The sequence below is a fragment of the Rhinatrema bivittatum genome, chromosome 3 (assembly GCF_901001135.1).
Source record: "Rhinatrema bivittatum chromosome 3, aRhiBiv1.1, whole genome shotgun sequence".
NCBI lineage: Eukaryota > Metazoa > Chordata > Amphibia > Gymnophiona > Rhinatrematidae > Rhinatrema > Rhinatrema bivittatum.
The window spans coordinates 72,795,672-72,821,749 of NC_042617.1; the positions used below are offsets into that span (position 1 = coordinate 72,795,672).

Below are 26,078 nucleotides of genomic sequence, written 5' to 3' on the forward strand. Positions count from 1 at the left end.
ATTCATTTTTGCCGAATTGGAAAATTTCAACGAAATTGTCCAATTCGGCATGTTTCGGGGAGCCCAAAAACTGAATGGGATTTTCCCGTTTTTTGGCGAAAATTCATTTTTCGGATTAGTGCGCGCTAATTTCCCGTTAGTGCGCGCTAACAAAAACCATTAGATTTTGTTACGTTTTGTTAGCGCGCACTAACGGGGAGTTAGCACACACTAACTCAAAAAAGATTTTTCACGAAAAAAAAAAAAAGACCCAAACTGCAAAAAAACTACATTTCCTGTGGCGGCTAAAAAACGAAGAACAACATGAACACAAAAAACGATTCACATCTCTAGTGTATATTGCTTACCAAATGCTAAGTTGTACGCATACTATTGACCCTGCCCCGGATCACCCGTAAACCACACCTTTTTTTTTTTCAACATTTATGTGCAACACTGCTAGTATGCACACACTTCAGGCTCTTACAAAATTCTACTTTGTGTAACAGTCACGAGGCAAAAGTGGCCATGTATTTTGCACCCGCTATTTGTGCAGACAGCCATTTGGAAATCGAATGTATGCAAACTGCTTTCCTTCCCCAGGTGGAGGGGCAGAGGATTAGTATTACTGCACCATTTCTGTACTTTCCTTGATGGAGACAATACTTTATCCAGATGTAGGCTGACTGAGGGTTCTTGCAGTAGTGGCACTTTGGTAGTAACAAGGAAGAGAGAGCCCTCTCTGAGGAGATTTATCTAATGAGAAACTGATATTCCAAAAAAAAGCTGAGTGCCAAAATTTAGGGACTTAAGTTAGGCCCCTAAGTTAAATAGGCACCTACATTTTCAGCTGACAATCCTAAAACTTAGGTTTTGAAATTTAGGCCGGCTATTCCTTTGTCTAGATTAAGGCTTCTAAGTTAAGTGCTTAGTGCTGGAAATCAATGCTAAGTATCTAAGAGGTCAATATCCAATGGCATTTAGTCAAATAACATTAATTATCCAGCTAAATAGCAAATTTTAAAATATTGAGCCACTTATCTGGCTAGATTTTAGTTGAAAAAGTCATTATCTGGCTAAAATCTAGCCAGATAAAGAAAGGCATTCCAGAATGGGCCTAAGTTACTCAGCTAACTTAAGCCGATTTTCAGTTCTTTCTGGCTAAGTTATCCGGCTTGTGCGGCTGGATAACTTGCCTCTTAATCGGATATCTTCGAAAGATATCCGGTTACGTGGCATTGTTTGAGAGAGAAAAGAAAAAGGTGTAGTGCAGGCCTGTGGCCCGATCACCTCCTCCCCTGTACCCAGTGACCCCCCTCAAAACTCTCTGAATTGTTCAAAAGAAAAATGTTGTGGTGGTGTCTGCAGGTTGGGGCCCCCACCTCCTTGCAATTTTTTAATGTGGCTCACTCCTTTCCCCACCTCTTTGTCACCCCCCCCCCCCGCACCGCTGAGGAGTGGAACAGCATTGCCCTTAGAGCAAGGCTAGAAGCACCAGGTGCAGGTGAGAGGATACCTTGTTCCCAGCTGGGGTTTGTGCTGTCCAGGGTGGGGAGGGGAGGTGGGCAGTGGGATAATGACAAAGAGGTGGAGGGTGGGGGCAGAGGCAGGAGGGAGCCTGTATTAAAACAAGAAGAGTAAGGGAAGTGGGGGGGAGGTCTGACTTGCGGACCCCCACAATGTTTACTTTTTAACGGTTTGGGGGTAGGGGGGTGGGTTGAGGGTTTGTGAACCGGCAGGACCATTTGTTAAAATTGGGGGGGGGGGGGGGGAGGGGGTACAGGCCCACACTAAACCTTTCCCCTCCTCCAGTGTTGCCACTTAACCAGATATACGTAGCCGGATAACTGTAGGCGAATAGATTTAACGGGCATATCCATGACAAGTTATCCCAAAGATTTTAGCTGGATAGCTTGTCTACTCACTGGCTTACTGAATATCGACTTCCAACGTTTTTCCCCTGCCATTTAGGATCCTAACTTCAGGAACTCAGCCCTAATAAATGTTCAAAATGCCAATTTAGGAGCCTAACTCCACTCTGACAGAGCTCTCGTCTTTCAGTTTTGAGTTGCTGTTAATATTGGCTCATGTCAGTGTAAGGGCAGTAGAGGCACTGTACCCTTCAAAATGCACTATTATAAGGTTTTAGGTTCTGGATTGCTGTCCAGGGGGTTGTGTGGTGCAGCCCCCCTAATACATTGGGACATTCTGCCTTTTCAAATTGTAACTTAAAGCTTTTTCAAATCAACTAAATTATCCTCTCCCATCAGCCGCTTAGCTTCTTTTTCCTTCTTTATATAAGTGCAAAGATCATAGGTAACAAAACCAAAAGGTAGACCACACCATGCCTCCTCACTGTCCAAGGATAGGGTCATCTCCAATGCTTTGGGAAAAATAAATATGCGCTATATGCTAAATATTCAGATCCTGCCCACACAGATGTATTGCTCAATAACTTGACTCCGTTGATCATTCTTTCACGTGTAGTCACCAGCTGCTTTAAGTTTTGATCAGCGACAGAAATTCTTCTCGGGTTTTGGGATCCTCCCGGAAGACTCCGTGCATAGTGCTGGTCACTGTCTTGCTGGTCATTTTCTGGACTCCTCTCATTGCCATGCACATGTGGCTGGAGGGAGAGAGATCAGGATAGTTAATCAGGGATGAAACCTGAGCCTATTTATTTAATTAAATAGTTGCATTTATTAATCACTTCTTTGGGATATTGCTTCTAACACCAGCAGCCATACAATGCCTGGCGATTCGTTGTCCCAATCACACCTGCTATAAGCTGTCTTTACAAGATTTTCAGTTTTTGCAAACCCCGTTCAGCGGAGGCTGCGTTTTTCAAGGCAGCCACTGGAGTGGAAATTATTTTCTATGGATTCAGCAAGAAGTAACCATCCAGGCTGCCTCAAAGTGGCTGCCTCAAAGTGAGAAGATGAGATTTCCATAAAAGCCCAGGCTATGAAAGCAGAGCTGTGTGCTCTGCGCACAACTCTCTCTATAAAAATTACCTCAGCAAATAGCAATAACTGGCCTCCTATCAGTTAGAATTTTACTGCTAAGTCATCATTTTTTTAATTAATTAAGCTGCTCCCCTGCTAGTCCTCAAATTCCAGGGAGCGGCTGTGTTTGAAACACTGTCACAGATTACCTCAGATGTGGATTGGCAGCTAATTGATTCATGCACTATGCATGTCATTTGTGGCGTCACTGCTAAAATGGACCAGTGAAATCCGCTAAGTATGTGACTTTCTTATTAAAGTAACTGCTCTCAGGCGACCAAGGGAATTCAGGGTAATGACAAAGAATTTCAAAACCAGTGAGCGACAGTAGCATCTTTCAGAGGGTAATTTTAGAAGAGCCTGCTTAAATTAGGCAGCAACAATGCTTGTAAGCTACACTGAATTTCAAAGCGGGCTTACGAGCTTAAGTTTGCTTGGAAGGTTATCCTACCAAATTTACCCATGCACAGTTACACCTGCTGTTATGTGCGCAGAAAAGTTTGGTAAAATTTGCATGCATACGTTGGAAAGTCCAAACGTATGCATGTAAGTCCAAACCCTTCCCCCCAATTCCAACTCCATCCCTGGGAATGCCTCTGCTAAGTCCATATAAACTGATGTGCAAACAGGCAATATGTGCGTACGTTTGCCCACATATTGGACAGGCAATTTTGTAAAAAGATCATTTCTGTGGATAAAATAATTTTTACCCAAGGAAATGTCTTTGAAAATTACCCTCTCCATGTTGCAGGGTATTACTACTTGCCATGTGTACTTTTAGGATATTGCACAGTATGGCTACAGAACCTAGAAGTATTCTCTAGTACTGGCTTTCCAAAAGTATCTGTATTTCTAGGACCAATGTTGCTAATCCAATGCAATTGCAGCAGTGTGGTAAAAATCAAAGGATCAAGTAGTTACTATAATTTACATAGAAATAATGACAGAAAAGGACCAAACGGTCCATCCAGTCTGCCTAGAAAGCTTATGGTAGAATCTGCCGTGCCAAACAAGTCACCCCCAAACTTATGTTTTCCAGACTGTCAAAGTCAGGACCCTTGTTGGTTGCTGCCTGAGTCCAGTTCCCCGATACATCTTGCTGTTGAAGCAGAGAGCAATGTTGGAGTGGCATCAAAAGTTTCAGGCTTATTGGTTAAAGGTAGTAACAGTCGCATTAGCAAGTTACCCCCATGCTTATTTGGTTTCCCAGACCATACAATTCAATGTCTTGTTGGTTGCTGTCTGAATCTAATTCCCCTTTTCCTCTTTTTCCTCTGCCGTTGAAGCAGAGAGCAATGATAGAGTTGCATCAACAGACTGAAGGCTTATTGGTTAAGGGTAGTAACCGCCACACCAGCAAGTTACCCCCATGCACTCTTTTCTTCATTTCCATCCTCTAGCCTTTAGGGCCGTGGTTCTCAACCAGTGTGTCGCCAAGAACACGCAATTGTATCGCCACACTTCCCGGTCCTCCTCCGCCCGCGCTTAAAATGCTGTCAGCCCAGGTGGAACGTGGCAGAAAAGCTGGAGTCAGCGGCGCCGGCATGGCCTCTTCTTCCCGCCCCCCTGCGGCCCGGAAGAGGAAGTGGTGAGCAGCGGGTGCATGCGTGGGAAGAAGAGACCATGTTAGTGTGGTCAGCGTCGGCCCGAAGAACAGAAGAGAGATGCGGCCTGAGGAATGAGTAGCGCGGCTTTGAGAAAAACGAAGAAGAACGTCAACCCCCGCGGCTGATGCGACTCCTTTCTCCGCGTGAGGGCTGAAAATGAAGGAGGTTAGGGTTGGGAGGAGGCTGCTGCTGCTGCTAGTTCCGGGGAGGGAGAGAGTGAATAAGCAAGCTTGTGTGTTTGAGATCCTCTGTGTGTGATTGAGAGCCTGTATATGTGAAAGAGAGTATGTGTGTGATTGAGAGCCTGTATATGTGAAAGAGAGTATGTGTGTGATTGAGAGCCTGCCTGTGAGGGAGAGCATGAATGTAAGTTTACGATTGGGAACCTGTATGTGTAAGTTTGTGATTGAAAACCTGTTTGTGTGAAAGAGTATGTGTGTATGATTGAGATCCTTTGTGAGTGAAAGATCATGTGAATGTATGATTAAGAGCCTGTGTGTATAAGTAAGAGAGAGAACATGTGTGTCTGTGTGTGATTGAGAGCTGGTTTAGGTGAAGGAGCATGTATGTGATTGAGAGCCTGTGTGAAAATGAGAGAAAGAGAGAGCATGTGTGTCTGTGTTTGATTGAGAGCTGGTTTAGGTGAGGGAGCATGTGAGCATGTGAGTATGTGATTGAGAGCCTGTGTGTAAATGAGAGAAAGAGAGAGAGCATGTTTGTAAGCATGTGAATGAGAGTCTCTGTGTGAGAGAAAAAGACAGCATGTATGTGTGTGATTGAAAGCCTGTGTGTGTAAGCGTGAAAAGATAGACAGCATGTGTGTAAATGTGTAATTAAGAGCCTATATAAGTGAGAGAAAAAGCATGTGTATATGTGAGTGATTGAGAGCCAGTGTGAGAGAGGAGAAAGTTCCAAGCAAACCACCCCTCCTCCTGCTAATTCAAAACAATCTCAGGACACCTGGATATCAAATGTTCCCAGGTATGCAGAGCAAAAAAATTTGGGGCGGATTTTAAGAGCCCTGCTCGCATAAATCTGCCCGGATTTACGCGAGCAGGGCCTTGCGCGCCGGTGCGCCTATTTTACATAGGCCTACCGGCGCGCGCAGAGCCCCGGGACTCATGTAAGTCCCGGGGTTTTTCGAGGGGGGCGTGTCAGGGGCGGGGCCGATCGGCGCGGCGTATTAGGGGCGGGATGCGGCATTTCGGGGGCAGTCCGAGGGCATGGCCGCACCCTCTGGAACTGCCCCCAGGTCCCGTCTCGGCGCGCTAGAGGCCTGCTGGCGCGCGGGGATTTACTTCTCCCTCCGGGAGGCGTAAATCCCCCGACAAAGGTAAGGGGGGGGTCTAGATAGGGCCGGGGGGGTGGGTTAGATAGAGGAAGGTGAGGGGAGGGCGAAAGCAAGTTCCCTCCAAGGCCGCTCCGATTTCGGAGCGGCCTTGGAGGGAACGGCGGCAGGCTGCACGGCTCGGCGCGCGCCGGCTACACGAAATCGGCAGCCTTGCGCGCGCCGATCCAGGATTTTAGCGGCTACGTGCGTATCTACTAAAATCCAGCGTACTTTTGTTTGCGCCTGATGCGCCAACAAAAGTACGATAAGGCGCGCTTTTTGAAAATCTACCCCTTTATGTATCCTTATTTTTCAATACTGGGTGTTTGTGTCTGCTATTTTGAAATATTTTATTGGTATCTAGAAACTTTTTATATGAGTTTTTAATTATTGGATATTCCACTCATCAGCTGTTTCGAAATAATCTGTTCTTTTTGTTAGTATGGTTTTACTGCTACTGATTTTATATTTCTTGATTTGTTTTATAAGGATGGGTAATGTTTCTTTTCTTCCTTTATTACACTGCACATAGATACTCTGGCTTGTTGCGGTTTCTAATTCAGTTTTTGTCTGCATGCTTCTAGTTATGCGTTTTGGTCTCTTTATTCTTTGTTAGGTGAGGGTCAGCACATGTGATTTAGGTGAGGTTTTCTGCTGGTGTGTAGTAGCAGCCTGACATGGTCCGTTTTCCTAATAGGAGATGTATTGGTGTCTTAAGGCCTGGTGTAATATTTTCAGTGTTGCCTTTTCTTAGGTAAGGTGGTTACTGTTTAAGTGCTGGAAATTGGTGCTGTTTTGGTATGGGATGTTTACTATTTATGCAATTTCTGTTGAGACAGAATATGTATCTTTTCCTTGTCATTTTAAACAATAAAAATAATACTGGACCTTTACTTTTTATTTCTGCCATGAATTGTAATGAGCAGTGTGTCACATGTGAGCGTGGCCTGTCAGGTGTGTCATGATAGGAAAAAGGTTGAGAACCACTGCTTTAGGGATCCACAGTGTTTATCCCATGCCCCTTTGAAATCTTTCACAGTTTTAGTCTTCATCACCTCCTCCGGAAGGGCATTCCAGGCATTCACCACCCTCTCCGTGAAGAAATATTTCCCGATGTTGGTTCTGAGTCGTCCTCCCTAGAGTTTCATTTCCTCTCAGCAGTCTCTTCTCCAGGTTGAAGAGCCCTAACTTGTTTAGCCTTTACTCATAGTGGAGCCATTCCATCTCGTTTACCATTTTGGTTGCCCTTCTCTGTATGCTTTCTAATTCTGCTAGGTCTTTTTTGAGATGTGGTGACCAGAACTGCACACAGTACTCAAGGTGCGGTGGCACCATGGATCGATACAAAGGCATTATGAAATCCAGAGTTATTTTCCATTTCTTTCCTAATAATTCCTAACATTATATTCTATTTTTTGACCGCTGCTGAGGATTTCAAATTATTGTCCACTATGATTCCAAAATCCTTTTCCTGGGAAGTGACACCTAATATGGAACCCAGCATTGTAGTTTATTCTTCCCTGTATGCATCACTTTGCACTTGTCCACATTAAATATAATCTCTCATTAGACGACCAATATGTTAGGCACCCCGGCCGTGCTGGCCCGCGACCGGGTCCCCTCACCTGCGCCAGCCAGAGACCTGGCTCTGCCGCCGCTGCTCCCAGCCACCGACTCTGCCCAAGGATTGCTCCCCCGAATGCTGCCAACTCCAGCTCCTTGTGGTTTCCTCTCTAGGCGTGCGCATGTGCTGAATCACGGGCTTTAAAGGGCCAGTGGCAGGAAAGTTCCCCTCTGCTTGATCGCTGCCGGCCTCTACACCTGGACTCCTCCGATGCTGCCTCTATCCTCTCCTACTGGTTCCACGCCTGGGAAGACCCGCGCCTATGTCCTGCCGGCCCCGGTACCCAAGGGCTCAACCTGCGGGGAACAAGGGCTGGTATAGGTGAAGGTCCTGTTGGGTCTTCTCTCCCAGAACCGCCACCCGACGACGACGAGGACCTCCAGGGGCCGCCCCCCGGGGGTAGCAACAACCTCATCTCGCCTCAAGGGTCCACTTTCCCCAACACAATTCCCCAGTCTCACAAGGTCCTTTTGCAATTTCTCACTACTGGCTCATGATTTAATAACTTTGAATAATTGTGTGTTATCTGTGAAAATAACATTGCTCTGTGCAAGTCAGCTATATTATCCAACCTTTTTGGGCCACTACTGTTCCGGATAGATGAACATGTAAATTTCCATATCTCTCCTTCCCTTACTAAAATTCTGTCATGGATTTGTGAATGTCATGGCAATAAATGCCATGCATGCCAACTCTGTTGGTTGGCATGCATGGCATTTATTGCTTTACCAGTAAAGAAGCATTTCCTCTCTGCATTCCTTTCTCCAACTTTACATCATGATCAATGGTCCTTGAATTTGATTTTCAATGAAAACTGCACCTGATGTACTTTATATATCCTACTAAATATTTGAAAATTTCTGTCATATCCCTTCTTTCCTTCAGTGCATGGCAGATCCCGTCTCTCACTGCGTCCATCCTTTTAAATGTCTTTACAAAAGGTTATGTCCTCCAAAACTGAATATACTAATTGAGACGAGACTTCTCCAGTGACCTATGCAAGGGCAGTAGTAATACCTGGGAGCTCTGACTTGTGCTTCACCCTGAGATTAGCATGGGGGTGGGTGGAGGACAGGGATTATGTACAGATTTTCCCCCTTCTTGTGCCTTTCCCCTACAGAATTACTTTCTTCTTAGTTAATATTCTCTATAAGATAATTTCAGAACATATCCCATGCTCAAAGGAAATACATTATACTTCAAACACATTTGCTGAGTTTTTGGAACATCTAACCTGCAGCCTTCGATTATGACAAAATGTCTGGGTGACTGTTATGTCAGTTAATGCCAAATGGAAATTGAATCCAATTGGCTGTCAGCATGACACCATCTTCTAAGTTTCATTAGCACAATGGTATGCAGTTGTGGCACTTTAAACTTTTCATTCATTTTACAATTGGTCCTTATTTTGTGGCATAATACACGAAAATATTACCAGTAGCTTTACAGCAGAGGTTTGAGACTCTGGATTTTTGGGACAGACTGCCTCTTCTGGTTTTATCCCACTCTATGCAGGGACTTGTAGTCTTGCTTTTTTATTTTGAGGGGGACCACAATAGGGAAATCAGAACTACAAGTCCCTGCACATAATGGGGCAAAACCAGGGCTGGAGTAACATGTTCTGAATAAGTGGAGCCAGTTGGCAACCCTACTCAGACACCTATTTTTCCCTTTAAAACTTGTTTCTATTCATAAACCTATATTACAAAGAAAGTATGCATTGCTGACAGCAGTAATTATCATCATCAATTACTATTTTAAAACAAACTACGTTATAGGTACTTACACAGCTTCTACAACAACAGCGACCCCAGCAGGTTTCAGAGCTTCAGTGATTGCTAGAGCAATTTGCTTCGTAAGTCTTTCCTGGACTGAAAATGAGTTATTTCCTTTAAAGCATCAGAATACAATTACCACAATGGTTTTTTTTTACTAAATAATTAATAATTATTAAACTTATGGAAAACTTAAGCTTTCTAAAGATCTGGCTATTAGACTTTCAAAGTTATGTTATTTCATACTATTAGACCCCTTTCCTTGTACTAAAGAACAACCCAAAGTGATTTAAAATAATTAAAAAGACAATAGAGCTTAATAAACAGTATAGAGAAAATAATAGAATACAATAATCTATATCTCAAATAAATATGCAAATACATAAAAAATACTTCTGACAGCCTAACTTGGCCATACTCCACTCTCACTAGGGATGGACAAAGCCATGGCTCCAACAATTTAAATGTAACATAATATTACTATTCAATTTATTCAAAAGCAAGTATACCCACTTTCCCCATGCCATCCTACCTCGGAACCTGCTCACAGCTATACAATAAGTTCCCTTAAATCTCGGCCCCTGGTCACTTTTGATTTGCAAGCATCAAAATAAGCTTCCATTAAAATACTTTTGAGGACTTGCAGCTTTGTTGCAGGATGACAACCTATTATGTTTTTTTCTATAAACTGATGCATGTGTTGGCACTTGAACAATTCACAAAACAGTAAGGCCACTCTGCAAGCACCAAGCACTACTTCTAGCTTCTGCTACAAGGTCTAGCATCTGTCTAACAATGGCTTGGAACTGACATCTAAAGTTCCCTATCAAAGAAAATATGTATTTCTGTTTATTTCTAGTCTTTACTTATGTCACATCAGGTAACCTATTTCCCACCTGTATAAATCCACAACTTGAATCTAAAACGTTTGTGACTGTTTTGTCAATAATGCCCATTTCAGTCATTGCCTCTGCCTGGCAACCAACAGAGGCTACTTACAGTAACTAAGTAGATCAGCTTTTTAATTGACTATATATAGTCCTCAGTAGCTAGTGACCAGAGATACAAATTTCTGCCTTAGTACATAGTGTGTATGTCTCCTTTTCCCTCCTATTTGTTCCATGAGTGGGGGGAAAAAATCTAGTATAAGCTTAGAATACAGGCCTGGATTTAGGCATAAGCAACTGCCTCTGGTGCCAAATTTTGATAGGTGCCAGACCATTGCCTCTGCTTCTATGCTCTATCGGGACCTGCCTCCCAGGTGCTTACCTAAAGCAGCTTTGTCCTGAGCCTGCACAGGGGTGGCAGCAGCAACCTAGGAATTCAGCACAGGGCCTGCAGCCCGCTGCCTCACGCTCATGGCCCTTCCTCTTGCATGGGTTTCCATAGTAACTGGAAGCTCATATGGGAAGAGGGGGCAGGGCCTTGAGCGTGCAGCCGTAGGCTGCGGGCCTTGTACTGAATTTCTTTTAGGTTGCTGTTGCTGCCGCGGTGCGGAGACAGCACAGCACCGGCTTAGGTAAATGGCTGAGACTTGAACAACCCCCACCTTGTATCTGAAATGAGGGTTAGGGAGGGGGTGGTTGTAATCCTTTTATCCCCCCTCCCCGCTGCCTAAGGGTGCTGACAATGCAAATCTGGCCCTGTTAGCTTATTATTGAGGAAAGCAGCACTTGCTTTCTGTAAGTACCATGTAGAATTCCAGTTTACTATCCTGACACAACTCTAATCTAGGTTAATTGAAAACACACAAACCTTGCAGCCTTCGACAGTAGACTTCAACAATTCTGAAAGAAATGACATATTTTAAGAAATCCCTTGCCCACTTTAAAACACCTACAATCTAATTAGAATTTGTGAAGACAACAAATGGAAAACAGACTTTAACATCTGAGATGGGCATGATGAATATCTGATAATGTCCTTCGGATTGTGTAACACTCCCGCCTATTTCAGTTCATGCTTAATGAACTATTCTGAGATCTGCTCTTCTCCCATGTAGTAGTCTATCTGGATGATATTTTGTTTTTTTCCAAATTACTGTTGGAACATTGGGCCCATGGGAAGCTGACTTCAAACAGGAAGAATTTACTTTCCTAGGATATATCATTTTTCACAGAGGCCTCTGAATGGATCCTGACAAGCTACAGGCCATCATGGATTGGCACCAGCCCAAGGGTCTAAAATCCCTACAGTGCTTTCTGGGCTTTGCCAATTTCTATAGGCAATTTATTCCTAACTATTCCTTGATAGCAGCGCCCCTTACAGCCATGACTAAAAAGGGGGTGGACACCAAAAATTAGGTCGCAGATACCATTCAAGTCTTTGAGCAACTTAAAGTGGAGTTAACCCGAGACCTATGTTTACACCGCCTGGATCCATCCAAGCCTTTCATTCTTGAAACTGATGCGCTGGCTGTGAGAGTAGGCGCTGTCCTTTTGCAACATAACCACCCTGTAAGTGTGCACGTGATATGAGCAGAGTGGCAGGAAGAAGTGGACTGGTGCTCATTGATGACATCACCTGCCAGCCCTACTTAACCCAAAGCCCTGTACTGGTTCCTTGCCTCAGCAATAGGTCTCCCAGTGTGCTGTAGTCCCAGTGAGTTTTGTTAGTCTTTGCATTGTTCTTGTCTTGCTCCCTGCCTTCTTCCTTCCTGTAGTTCTTGTCTTGTGCCGTACTCCCTCCTTGCCTTGTTTGTCCCTTGTCTGATTCCTTGTCTTCTTTGTCTTATTACCCTTGGCTTGACTTCCTGGATTCTGACCCTGGCCTGGACTCGGATCTTCCTTGATTGCTGCCCAGACCTGACCCCTTCCTTTGGATTTGACTCTGCTCTGGCTGCTGCCTGCCCCAGCCTCTGGCCTGATACTCGTACCTGCTGTCTGCCACCTGCTGGGACCATTGGCCTGGTATCCGCAGCTGCTGTCTGCTGCCTGTCTTAATCCTCACCCGGATTTGGATTTTTGTCTTCGGATATCTCTATGGATCCACCTAAGAACTGCTGGCTGCCAGAACCCAAGGGCTCAACCTGGTATAGGTGAAGCATCAGTCCGGCCCACTCCAGGTCTTCTCCACCAGCTGTCGGTGTGGACCTACTCACTCGGCAGCACCAGTATCACACCAAGTGTCCACTATTCCTGTGGGCATTGCTTCTTGTAAGAACTTACAAAGGGATAAAACCTGTCTTTGTGCCTGTTGCTCCGTAGTCTATAGTGTAATAAAAAGGGCCACACACACTGTTCCTATGGTGGTGCTTCTCATACTTTAGTGCTTCTGTTGTTTTCATTAGTGGGGTGAAGATTATCCATGTTCTGAGGGAGTAAACCTCTCACTCTGGGTCTGTCTTTCTATGGGGGAAGGAAGACCCTGATCAAGGTTCAAATTGAATGAAGATCTACACAGGACCAGCCAGAAATGAGTATCAGGTGGTTGTCCGGAGGTGAACAGACAGACATGTAGAAAGAACAGGAAGAGAGTTGCCTATCCAGTGTTGCAGGAGTCCAGGAGTGAAAAAGAAGCGTACATAGGAGAGATTCAAGCTTTGGAGAAGCAGGCACCAAGAGGGGTCCTTGTGATGCTGGAAACCCATCGTCCAAGAGAGCCTTAAACCCCAAGAGCGAATCAGTACCTGCCTGTGGATTCTAATGCTTTATAGTCTGTACTACTCATAACTATTTTATTTGAACTGGTCAGTAAAACCTTAATTTTTTTTTTAGAGGGGAGGGGCCAAGATGGCTTAAACGCCAGCATTGCTCGGCTGAATTCCTTTTGATTGTCTGTGCTAGTTTCTTTCTATGCCATCGGAAAGGAAAGGGAAGGTGAGATCTTTTCCGTCAGAATCCCTACCTTTAACCGGACAGATGAAGATCCAGGAATGCTTGGCAATGGCCCCATGTGTTGGAACTCAAATCGATTCCTGCGGTGAATGGGGGAAAGCTCACTCTGGCCTTGGAGGAGGCATTGCTTAGTCACGTGGATGATCGCTTGCTGCCTGCTGCACGCGAAACCTTGCCGCAGGGTCTTCCTCACCGAGGGGTTCCGAAATGATTGCTCGCATTGGGGAGGCCGAGGGAGCTGCGGCTTTGGATGTTCTTGTGCATGAGTCCATGTTGAGCCCAGAAAGTAAATCTGGTTTGTTTCGATCTGACCAGATTCCCTCTGAGATGGATGGAAGGTGGGAGTCTGTTGTTGAGACTTTGCCTTCTGGAGGAGCTTGTTTTCCAGCAGAGAGACCGGCAGTGGTAACACTAGAATCTTTATGGGACCTTATTGTCTACCTTTGGTAGAGCTTTTTCTGACTGCACTTCTAAAATTAACTCTTTGTCTCAACAAATGGATAATCTTTGTAAAGATAACATTTCTCAACAGCAGGAAACTTCTGTAAAATTTAAAGAACTTAAAGAAGAGATTTGTATTGTAAAAGGAGCTCAAGCTTCTATAATCCAGGACTGTGGTTCTTTAAACAGGAAGGTGAAATTTATTGAAAACAGGTTGAGACATTTAAATCTACATCTACTAAATTTTCCAAGTGTAGTGGGAGAGCTTCCGCGTTTGATACTGAAAAGATACTTCTTAGAAATTTTGGAATTTACTTCAGATTCAGCTCCCCCCCCCCTTGGATAAAGTATATTTTCTACCATTCTGCTTACTTACTCAAGCTTCAACACCTGCTGTAGATATGGCTAACCTTACTGACTTTGTAGAGTTGTCTAATTATGAGAAATTGGAAAGAGCCACACTTTTAATATCTTTTTTTTTTTCTGAAAATGACCTAAGTGCAGTTATGAAAAGTTATTTTAAGAAATCTAATGCTTTATTCATGGGCCAGAAATTCCTGATATTTCCACACTTGGCAAAGTCCACACAAGAAAGAAGATAGTTCCTGGCCTTACGCCAGGATACCCGAGCTATCCGACCATCCTTCTTTTTGAGATATCCATGTTGTTGCGCTGGAGGTGGACCCTTGGTCTGGCACAGGATTGGTACAGTCCTCTGAGGGATCCCAGAGGGCGCCTGCCGCCAGGAGGCGGAGCACCCAAGGAGACAGAGGCAAGCTGGAGCTTCACCAATAACGGCCCGGGGGCTCCTCGGGTTGAGCCCTTGGATTCCCGGGCTGCCTGGGCTTAGGTGAGCCTCTGGGGGTCTCCCGGAGAGGTAGCAGAGAGGTGTACCCACCAAGAGTTAGAGGTGCGCGACTGGAAATGAACAAACGAGCTAGACCGGAACCGAGAGTACCGGAGATCACGGGTATGAAACAGGAACTGAAGGTTCTCCGGGCAGGGTAGGCAGCACCTAGTGGTCTAGCTCGAGGAAGGCCTCAGGTAGCTTCAAGGCAGGTGGACCTGGTGGTCGCAGGAGGAGCAAAGAGAGTGTCTGAATGGAGCGCAAGAGTCAAAGCCAGAGTATCCGTCCGAGGGTGGTCAGCCAAAGCAAGGGTAAATTCCAGGTATCAGTCCAAGCGTGGTCAGAGGCAAGCAGAGGTCAGTTCCAGGTATCTGTCCAAACGTGGTCAAAGGCAAGCAAAGGTCAGTTCCGGGAATCAGTTCAAGCAAGGTTAGAGGCAAGCCAAGGTCACTACTGGGTATCAGTCCGAGGAGGTACTACCTGGGAAGCGGAACGTGGAACAAGACACAGGAACGAAGGAACTCAGGAACAGACGCTGGAACACTGGAACAGGCACAGGAATGCAGGAACACTGGAACAAGCACAGGAACAAGGACGGCAACTAGCTTCACTCGGGTGATGACCCGTTTGCCAAGGTGAGGTTCTGGGGAAAGGGCCTCGACTTATATTTGGAGTTCAGGTGACGTCATCAGGAGGCGCCCGGGCCGAGGTTCCCGCTTTTGGCCCTTTAAAGGACTGGGTGTTGGACGCGTGCGCGCCTAGGGGCGGGATCGAGGATGCCGAGAACGCAGAGCCCCTGCGGGAGCTCTGTTGAGTGGCCTGAGCACTGGAAGAAGCCGGAGACGCCCGGGGAAGGCGCCAGGGACGCCGGGAACTGGCAGCCGTGGCAAGGCGGGATGGGCCGGGATCTGCGGAGGGTAGCTCGAGGTGAGCGGGCCCGGTCGTGGCACCAGCACGGCCGGGACGCGCAACACATGTAAATGTATAGTTACGTTTAATAATGTTAATTTTGTTTTCTTGATACCAGAACAACTTAAAGCTTTTCTAGATTCCAAAGAAATGATGTTATCTGCATCTGTGAGATCTGAATCATCCATATAGTATAGTGGTGGGCCTTTTTTGTGGGGTTTTTTTTTAAGCTAGGCCATTTCTACTTATTTGTTTTTTCTTGTAGATTCTCCCTGATTGAGCTGACCTCCCCCATGCTTGGGGTCCAATGGATACAGTAACAACTATTTTCTTTCTTCTTTTTCCTAATATTGTAATATACTAAGTTACTCTTGCAAAGTGGATGCTTTGTTAAAGTTTAAAAAAAAAAAAACAAACTTTAATTTTTTAGCACTTTGCCTTGTCATGTGTCTCCTTAGTTAACACCATTTGGTTAAGATTCCTCCCAGTTTTGGAGAATCCACACCAGGTTTGCAGGATTGAGCCGGGACTGAGCCCTAGTGTGGAGTATGCTCCTCAGCTAAATGCTTGCACTGAGAATGGGGCTTATACAGGTTAGGGTTCCTCGGTTTGGAGAAGAGATGATTTAGAAGGGAATATGATAAGAGAAATTTATAAAATCATGAGTGGGGTGGAACTGATAAATAGGGAACAGTTATTTATTTTTTTCAAATAAATAGTACAAGGACTAGGAGACACTCCATGAAACTAACAGGTAGAAGATTTAAAACAAAATGGAGAAAGTATTTTTCATTCCACGCACAATTAAGCTGTGGAATTTGTTGCTGGAGGATGTGGGCAAGGCTTCTAGCATAGCTGAGTTCAAAACGGGTTTCTATAAGTTGCTGGAAGAAAAGTCCATCAACAAATGTTAGCCAGGTAGGCTTTGGGAAAATTAACTCTTATCCGTGGGAGTGGACAACAAGAAATGGATCTACTCTATGGGGTTTTTCCAGGCATTTTCTAGAGATCCGGATTAGTCACTGTTGGAGACAGGCAGGCACTGGGTTTGATGAACCCTTGACTTGACCCAGCACGGCATTTCTTATTTTCTTATGATAGGGTCAAGAAGGAAGATTAAGATGATGTCCAATGATGAACATCAAGCCAGCCCACTCCCTGCTCTGCAATCCTGAAATGCTGCTATCAAGTATTTCCGCTCTGCAGACTGCATGAGCTGTGATGGGAAACAGTGTGGAGAAATCTGCATTATGCAAGGCTTACACCGTTTTTGGAGTCACAGTGTGGTTTAATGGTTAGCACAGAATGGTAAAGATTGAAGACTTAGGCTCAGATTCCTTTCACCCTCACAGGGCAGCTATGAGCAAGTGGCTAACCTTCACTTCCTAGTACTTAGTGCTCCACTTCCATATGTTGCTCTTCTGGGTCATTTAAGTAGATTTACTTAGTTGGACTAGTAACACTTTAGTTTACATGGATTCATAAATTGTAATCATAATGACAAATATTTTATAATCTTGGATAGGCATATAATATAAAATAGATAATAATATCAATAATGGTAACATGTCTAATATCCAATTAATGCAGATTTATTATTGAGAGGGTCAGATGTACTAAAAGGTTTTTTCCCCATTTTGTGTCTCTGGGAAAATAAAGCTTTTGTGTATTTGGTCTTTGCTTGTACTTACCTTGCCAGCTTGCTTAAGCCAACAACCTTCTTTCTTGGAAGGTAGCCAATATGTACCTACAGAAAGAAAAACAGTGGTGGTAAACAATATGCAGAAAATACGCTCTTGCGAATCATTTATAACACAAGTCAAACGTGTAAGATTCTGTTGAGAAACTAGTATGTCTGGGAACGATGCAGATAATGAATAGCTGGAATCATTTTCTTAGGAAGCAGAAACAACAATTTTATGGCTATTGGAAATGACTTTTTTCTTGCAGTCCTAAATACAAACTGTACTGGTAAATGTGAACCATTGATACTTAATGTGTTTTTAAAGGCACAAGACATTTTAGATGAACTGCATGTGCAAATAGTTAAGTATTTGATAAGGCAGCAGCACTGCAAAAGAACCATTTTCACAAATACAAACAGTGACCTTTGAAACCCCAGCGAGCGATGTTCACATTGCAGCTTAGCTACTTTGTTTAATTGGTTTTGACCTAGTATGTAGTTGGGGGTCTGTCTACATCACATTGCAGCAAAGATACAAGCACCATTGTCTGCTCAAGTGAGACCTAGTGCCGACACGGTCAAGGCTACACAGACCAAAAGATGAAGGTCCCTAGCAGAAATGCATGAGGAATGCAGTAAAACTCCTGGTGCTGTAATTTTTTTTTCTAGCATTTTGGATTGTGTAATCATTTTCTCACTCTGATAAGAATTGATACAATGAGAGCCCTAAGAGCAGTCAAGTTTTTATACACTAAAAAAGTAATGGGCTATGGATGTCCCACAATGAAAGAGATGATATGATCATTGACATGAACTTTAAAAGCCTGGTGCATACATCAATCGTGAGGGATGAGCGATACAGTTGAGCTTACGAGCGCCGACCCTATTTTAAAAAGCACTCAGATATGCGCTTAAAACTTGCTGTGCGCACATCTGAAAAGTTTTCCAAAAAGGGGAGAGGGCAGGGCCTGGGCATTTTGGGGCCTGGCCAAAAGATGTGCACGTAAATACTTACGCATCCCAGCACACGACAAGGTCCCCTGCTGCGTAATTTTACTTTTGCTATAGAGGACATGTAAGTAATAAAATGATCGAGCCGTTTCTGAGGGGTTTAAAGGGTCTGGGGTAACTGGGGGGAATGTACGCTATCAAACCAGGGTGGGTATTGAGGACCCAGTTGTTAACAGGGCAAACTGGTGGACAAACTGCTTAAACTGGCAATGGCATGGACGAATGCCCTTTTTAAAATTCCCTGACCTAAGCGGTAGAAGTAGCATTTACACAACTATGCACACATCCACTAAAAGTTTGGAGGTGAATTTTAAGACCCATGCACATGCGCACGTTTGCTGGCTCACGTATACATGTGCCTGTTAGAAAATCAGCTATATGTGCATACTTGTACTCACGACATTTTGTTGACTTGCACGTGTGCACAAATGCTGCCTTGATTGTGTAAGTGGGGGGGGGATTTTAGTAGATAGATACGCACGCCAGCACAATTACCTGCTTCCCTAGTTCATTCCCAGTTCACCCCAGTAAAGGAGAGGACTTCCTAAACCCCCTAGCTAACTTGCCTCCCTTTTACCCTATTAGCCCTGACCCTTAAAACCCCACTGATTAGCCTAGTTTTTGTTATTTTAGTACTTTCATGCTGTCCATAGCAGAAGTAAAGTTACACAGTAGGGGACCCCAGTGCATGCTTGTGCGTGTAAATACTTACACGCAGACTTCACGTTAAAGTCTTGGCCGGTCCATGACCCGCCCCTTTCTTGAACTTTTTGATTTGTGAGCGTACCAGGAGATATGCCCGTACTTGCACAGTTTTTAAAATCTGTACGGTGCGCACTGGGCCGAGTCATACACGTATCTCCTAGAAGGGCTTTTAAAATCGACCAGTTGATGCGCATGAGCGCCCAGCCAGGCTGTTTTATAGCCTACACGTATATGCGTGCATATGTTATAAAATGACCGTTTATCTCAGCATGCATTGGCATGTGTGCATATATATGCACCCGGGCGCTGGTTTGAAAGTTACTGTTCCTGTGCAGACAAAAGATGGACTATTTCTAGATGTATAGTGAGGTTTGGCTCCTTTGCATGCCCACATTATGCAAAGGATTAGTTGCAATGTTGCAGTAATACCGGATGCGTTGATTGCAGGTCTCCTTATTTTTCCAGTGCCTATTCCCATTTTTTGTCAATGAATTCAGAATTATAATAATTAAAACAAATAACTGGAATACAATCTGTCTTGTGATTAACTACCTTGCCATAGAAAGGTACCAAGTGGTGCTCACAGAGGGAGAACATATCAATATCCTTAAGAATCACAATTTCATCATGGTCTTCATTGAACACTGCATCATTGAGGATGTCTGAAAGAACAAACCAAAAACAAGAGAAAAAAAGTCAATACGTCATGCCAATATACACGATAGCAAGAACCCAAGAGGTTCAACTGGCAGGCTGGTGAGAGGTAAATACATGTATTTAAAAAAAAAAAAAAAAAAAGTAATGGATTGATATTCCTGAATTCTACTCACCCTGATATTTGTGTAGATTGATAGACAGGGAAGGGGTGGGGAAGGGGGGTGGTGCGTGGACTTTCTCTCATCTTCTTTTTCCCCCCACCTCCTTCACCCCTGCAGATAAGTTATCCATGTTGCTCTCCTTTGATATATGACAGCACTAGATCCCCTTCCCCTTTCTCATACCACTGCCCCAATTATGATGCACTTGAAGAGAAAGGCATAAGTAGTAATTCAGAGCTTCCTAGCACAGGCTCCTTCCCTTTCCATTTTAAATCTGATCCTGGCTCCAGGCTGAGGCCTCTCCTGTTGGTCCCAGCTCCCCAAGACACTCTAGATGGAGCCTCCTTACCCCCCTATGCAATCTCTCTTCTGCCTGTGTCTGCTCTATCTGCTGGCTTCCACACTGCTCTAGGATCTCTACTGCCTCCGAGGAAACCTGACAGGAGCTTCGTACACCATCTTGCTGCAGTTCCAGCACCTGCTTCACGTGTGGCACCTGCCATTTTCAGATATGTCTCTGATCTACTAATTTCAATTAAGTCCCAGAGCTCTGGATTAAACCCAAAGAGTTTCCAGCTATGGGGGTCAATCCTGAGAGAAAAGTAAAAAGGAATATGGGATTCTGTACACCTGCTGCTTTGCCTCTTTCTAGCTCAATCAGAATGGGAGTAGAAACTGGAATCATGAGCCTTCATTTACAACTAGTGGGGGTATTTTACCCCTATTTTATATCCCTCTCTCTTCCTATAAGCTGGCCAACATGATGGCGGGCTTTGACAAGGTATCGTGCAAGCCCACTCCCTTTAGAATGTGCTGTAGTCACTGTTGGGTGATGGCCAAAACTACCCACTATCTGGGGGCCGTATATACTACCCTACAGCATCCCCAGCTGGCCCAGGGAGCAGAGTCCTGGATTGGGACTATGAACTCAGGTTCCCCTGCATGGCAGCATGTAGAATTGCTGTGGAGCCATTGGGCCAGCTCTAAACCACATTTTAAAAGAATTCCTAGAAATAAAAGGTCAAACAAGTTATAAGTGGTACCTTTTTATTAATATATTTGTGACTAGCCTTTATGAGCCGATTAAAAAGTGAATCACCTACAGCTTGTTTCTTTACCTTTATTTCTACATATCCAAGTGGATTAGCAAAGCAATCATACTACTTCATTACAGATAAAATTCCTATAATATATTTGGTTGGTTGTCTTTATTGATCATAAAATCCAGGTCAAGACAAATTCCCCATTTTCTACTGGGTGAAAATCTTCCTTCTCTATAACTCTATAGTTGTATGTCACTCCTGGGCTAGCATCCCATCACGGGATCCCAAAGATCACACCTCATTTAGGGTTTAAGCTGGCAAAGTTCTTTCCTGATGTTAATCCTCTATGAAAGTCCAGAATTCCCTGTTGGGCGGATAGATTACTTTTTAGGCCTGGAGCGTTGTTCCATAGTTAATTCAACATAAAATGTTCTTGTATACAGCAGTAATAATCACTAATGTATCCTGTTACTAATGTTAACTGATATGTCTTATTCCTGATCCATTCCAATTAATGAGGTAGTTTTGGAGCTTCCTTCCAGAATTTGGTGGATAGGATAATCTTTTCCAAATTTTAAGTGTACTTAAGCAAAGTCCCATTTTTCATATCTTAGTCCAGTTGTTCAGCCATTCTTCTTACTTTGTCTGAATGGTACCTCCATACAACATCTTGATGATGTGGATGTGGTTAACACTGGATGGGTGCTACAGATCTTCTACTCCTTCTCCTTCTTTTCCCCAGGAATGAACCCAGATTCATGCCTTCACAGGACTTCCAATAGTCCATCCATGCTTTCTGGTTGAGAGACACCACTCCTCTTCCCTAAACCATACTGAGCCCCTAGGATATTCAGACAGGTTATAAAACCTTTAGAAAAAGGGGAAATCAAAAGAGAGAAAGGAAGGGTAGACAAACTTTCTCCTCCAAAAGGCAAAAGGTTCCCAAGGAGACATATTAAAGTTAGGCAAAGGTACCCTTTCCACTTTTCTAAATCCAGGTCTCAACTCTATAGACCCAAGGTCCTTCCCTAAGAAAAAGCAAATAAAACAGGGAGCAGCATAGTGACATGATGCCCCCTACAAGGGATAACTGAAAGATCTGCACCCTAAGATGGTGGCAGGAGTTTATGTACTCTGAGAGATCATCTTCTCAGGCTCCCTCGTGGGGGTGCTAAAACCCACAATACTACTACTTCTGTTCCCCCTGTAACAAATGAAATAATCATCTTTAGATGAGATCCTTTAGGCTGTCTACATGTATATGAGATGAGAACATAGGTTTGTTTTTTTTTTGAGGACTTGAGAGGGTGCATGTGTGTGCTAAATGCAGAGGCCATACAAACGGCAACATCGCGGGCCCATCGCTGTAACAAACTCCTTTGTAAGAAAGCTTGATTATAACACGCTGAGGCCTTGTGTCCCCCCCAAAGTAAGTCTTGTGCGTCAATTATTACAACCGTCAGATTTTGCTGTAGTCAACTGCCTTTAAAACACATTGTCAGTGGCAAAAGAACAAAGCAAACCATGATCATCTAACATACTCCCAATATCAGAAAAATCTCAAGAATTCTCTATCATTTGAGCCTCTGTGGAATGGCAATTATTGGCCACAGCCTTTAATCATTCAACACAGCGTTAAAGGGAGCGTGCACTGGACAAAAATTCATGCAGCACCATGACCGAATTCTTCCCGTACTGACAGATGGATAATCAAATAAAACCACTCCTTACCATGGATAGATTCGTGGTAACCTTTAGTGAGGAAGCGCATGGCGTTTGCAGCCCTGCCGGGAGTCAGCAGCAGCCCTTCCCTCTCTGAATTCTCGCCCAACCCCCTCAGAATGCTGGAGTAAGCATCCGCTAAGGCAAGTAACTTCTTCCCTTCCCGCTCTTCCACAGTGCACTGTTTTAACGTGCACCCCTTTACAGACTGTTTCAAGCTGCTGAACCCACTGCAAGAGGTGCAGGTCACTTCTCTGTTGCGGTGGTAACAGTTCAGCCCATCAGCCTCCGTCTGGCACGCCATGCTGCTTGGTTTCTTTCACTTGCGACTGGGGGAGGGAAGGCAGGAAGGAGGCTGGAGCAGTCTTCAGTGCCGAAGGTGGGCAATGACAACGGACAGGTTTTTCAGTGCAGCAGGTAGAGGTGACAGGTCTTTAGTGCAAGCCCAGGCTACTGCCATGCTAAGTCAGATCTATTTATTCCACTTTGCTTCACTAGAAAGAACCCACGCCCAGAGAGCAAAATGACGTCTTTCAGCCCTTCGGCCAGGGTGAAGCATCCTAAGTGGCTTTTGTCACATCTGGCCTTATCCCCTGCGGCTGTGCTGTAGCTGACTGACACACTGATGGGAGGAAATAGGCAGCAGATAACTGAGTTAACCGTGCTCTGCAAGTGGGAAATGCGAGTATGGTGCTGTTCTCTTCCACTCACCAAGCAGCAGCAGTCAATAATTGGCTGATGTATATACTAATATATACATCATATAATATAATATATATACAGCTAATATATACAACTAAAAGGATCTGGGTATCTGAGAGGCTTTAAGACATGCTTGCTGCCTTGATTCATTAAAGTTTGCATGACAGATTGTTACACACTAGTGTGCCCCCTCCCCCTTTGGTCCGGACTATGAATTACCCCTGTGCTTGGGGTTGGGAGTACAACATGAGAAATAATATTTACTAATATGATTTGTCTTCTGGTTTGTAACCTGAGTGGGGAATGAGACAGGGTCCTGGTCACCCCGCTACCCCAATTCTGTGCCCTTCCCAAACAACCTCTCACTTGAGGCAGCATAGATCAGATAAAATCATCACGCCAGAATAAAACAGTAATTAACATTTTTACTAATATAATGTAAGTAGATAGTAAATCCAACCAGTATATTAAATGGGACAAGTACAGTAGTGAAGTATAGTATAAACTTACAGTTTTCTTATTTTAAATCAAGCAATGCATAAATAACACTGGCTATGACCTGTTAGTCATAAGAACATAAGAAATTGCCATGCTGGGTCAGACCAAGGGTCCATCAAGCCCAGCATCCTGTTTCCAACAGAGCCAAACCAGGCCACAAGAAACTGGCAGTTACCCATGCTAAGAAGATCTCATGCTACTGATGCAATTAATTCTCCAACTTTTGCTGTTTCAAGGGAAAACCTTGCCCGGTGGTTTTTGTACGGGGGCTTGATATAAGGGTAACCAATTTGCAGTTATCCTTTTTGTTCGCCCCGTCTATTATTCTTTATTATTTTGAAAATATCTGCTTTTTTATTGTTATATTTCTAATGTTTTTTCTTAAAATCCCTTCTCCCCGGCTGCTTATCCGACCCACTATATTTTCTTATTATTGTATAATTATCAAGGTCGCCGCCTTTGTTGATTCTCATGGGTTCGGATCTGCTCGTCCAACATTGGCCATGTTTCGGCACTATGTGCCTGCTTCAGGGACTGCGGGAGAATTTGCCACTGTGTCCGGAACCGGGTTCACAGTGTCGGTATCACCTTTGACAAATAGAAATTCTTAAATGTATGATATCTAATTAAAAAACATTATTTCTTCAATTTACTTTCAATTTAATCATTTTGTTGGAGGTTTGTTGGTGATTAGTGACTGATGCAATTAATAGCAGTGGCTATTCCCTAAGTAAACTTGATTATTAGCCGTTAATGGACTTCTCCTCCAAGAACTTATCCAAACCTTTTTTGAACCCAGCTACACTAACTGCACTATCCACATCCTCTGGCAACAAATTCCAGAGCTTTATTGAACGTTGAGTTAGCTACTTGCTAACTTCATGGAATGCCCCCTAGTCCTTCTATTACCGAGTCACATCTACTCGTTCAAGACCTCTCATGATCTTAAAGACCTCTATCATATCCCCCCTCAGCCGTCTCTTCTCCAAGCTGAACAGCCCTAATCTTTTCAGCCTTTTCTCATAGGGGAGCTGTTCCATCCCCTTTATCATTTTGGTTGCCCTTTTCTGTACCTTCTCCATCGCAACTATATCTTTTTTGAGATGCAGCAACCAGAATTGTAAACAGTATTCAAGGTGTGGTCTCACCATGGAGCAATATAGAGGTATTATGACATTTTCTGTTTTATGAACCATTCCCTTCCTAATAATTCCTAATATTCTGTTTGCTTTTTTGGCTGCTGCAGCACACTGAGCTGACTATTTTAAAGTATTATCCACTATGATGCCTAGATCTTTTTCCTGGGTGGTAGCTCCTAATATGGAACCTAACATCGTGTAACTATAGCAAGGGTTATTTTTCCCTATATGCAACACCTTGCACTTGTCCACATTAAATTTCATCTGCCATTTGGATGCCCAATCTTCCAGTCTTACAAGGTCCTCCTGTAATGTATCATAATCCACTTGTGTTTTAACTACTCTGAATAATTTTGTATCATCCGCAAATTTGATAACCTCACTCGTCGTATTCCTTTCCAGATAATTTATATATATATTGAAAAGCACGGTCCAAGTATAGATCCCTGAGGCACTTCACTGTTTACCCTTTTCCACTGAGAAAATTGACCATTTAATCCTACTCTCTGTTTCCTGTCTTTTAACTAGTTTGTAATCCACGAAAGGACATCGCCTCCTATCCCATGACTTTTTAGTTTTCTTAGAAGCCTCTCATGAGGGACTTTGTCAAATGCCTTCTGAAAATCCAAATACACATCTATCGGTTACCTTTATCCACATGTTTATTAACTCCTTCAAAAAAATGAAGCAGATTTGTTAGGCAAGACTTCAATTGGGTAAATCCATGTTGACTGTGTTCTGTTAAACCATGTCTTTCTATATGCTCTACGATTTTGATCTTGAGCATTGTTTCCACTATTTTTCCTGGCACTGAAGTCAGGCTTACTGTCTATAGTTACTCGGATTGCCCCTGGAGCCTTTTTTAAATATTGGGGTTACATTAGCCACCCTCCAGTCTTCAGGTACAATGGATGATTTTAATGATAGGTTACAAATTTTAACTAATAGATCATAAATTTCATTTTTGAGTTCCTTCAGTACCCTAGGATGCATACCATCCAGTCCAGGTGATTTGCTACTTTTTAGTTTGTCAATCTGGCCTACTACATCTTCCAGGTTCACAGTGATTTCGTTCAGTTCGTCTGACTCATCACCCCTGAAAACCATCTCCAGAACTGGTATCTCCCCAATAGAATTCATTTACTCTTTCTGCAATGGCCTTATCTTCCCTAGGAGCCCCTTTAACCCCTCGGTCATCTAATGGTCCAACCGACTCCCTCACAGGTTTCTTGCTTCGGATATATTTTTAAAAGTTTTTACTATGAGTTTTTGCCTCTATAGTCAACTTCATTTCAAATTCTCTCTTCGCCTGTCTTATCAATGTTTTACACTTAACTTGACAATGCTTATGTTTTATCCTATTTTCTTCAGATGGATCCTTCCAGTTTTTGAAGGATTTTTTT

The 26,078-nt window shown here is 43.8% G+C and overlaps 1 protein-coding gene across 1 annotated transcript; it reads right to left on the bottom strand.

Moving 5' to 3' along the window:
• Nucleotides 1–254: 254 nt before the first annotated feature.
• LOC115088503 (GTP cyclohydrolase 1-like) lies at nt 255–22,761 on the bottom strand. The gene is made up of 6 exons (XM_029596764.1): nt 22,346–22,761; nt 19,306–19,415; nt 17,045–17,100; nt 11,076–11,107; nt 9,332–9,416; nt 255–2,605 (listed from the first exon to the last, which is right to left on the bottom strand). Exons 1-6 carry the CDS (start codon nt 22,638–22,640, stop codon nt 2,479–2,481), a joined length of 705 nt encoding a protein of 234 aa, XP_029452624.1. The 5' UTR covers nt 22,641–22,761; the 3' UTR covers nt 255–2,478.
• Nucleotides 22,762–26,078: the final 3,317 nt, after the last annotated feature.

Coding starts and splice junctions, on each gene's coding strand:
- LOC115088503 (XM_029596764.1), bottom strand. CDS start 22,640: ATGGCGTGCCAGACGGAGGCTGATGGGCTGAACTGTTACCACCGCAAC. Junction 19,416..22,345: donor TTACCACGAATCTATCCATG/GTAAGGAGTGGT, acceptor TTGTTCTTTCAG/ACATCCTCAATGATGCAGTG. Junction 9,417..11,075: donor CTACTGTCGAAGGCTGCAAG/GTTTGTGTGTTT, acceptor ACTCATTTTCAG/TCCAGGAAAGACTTACGAAG.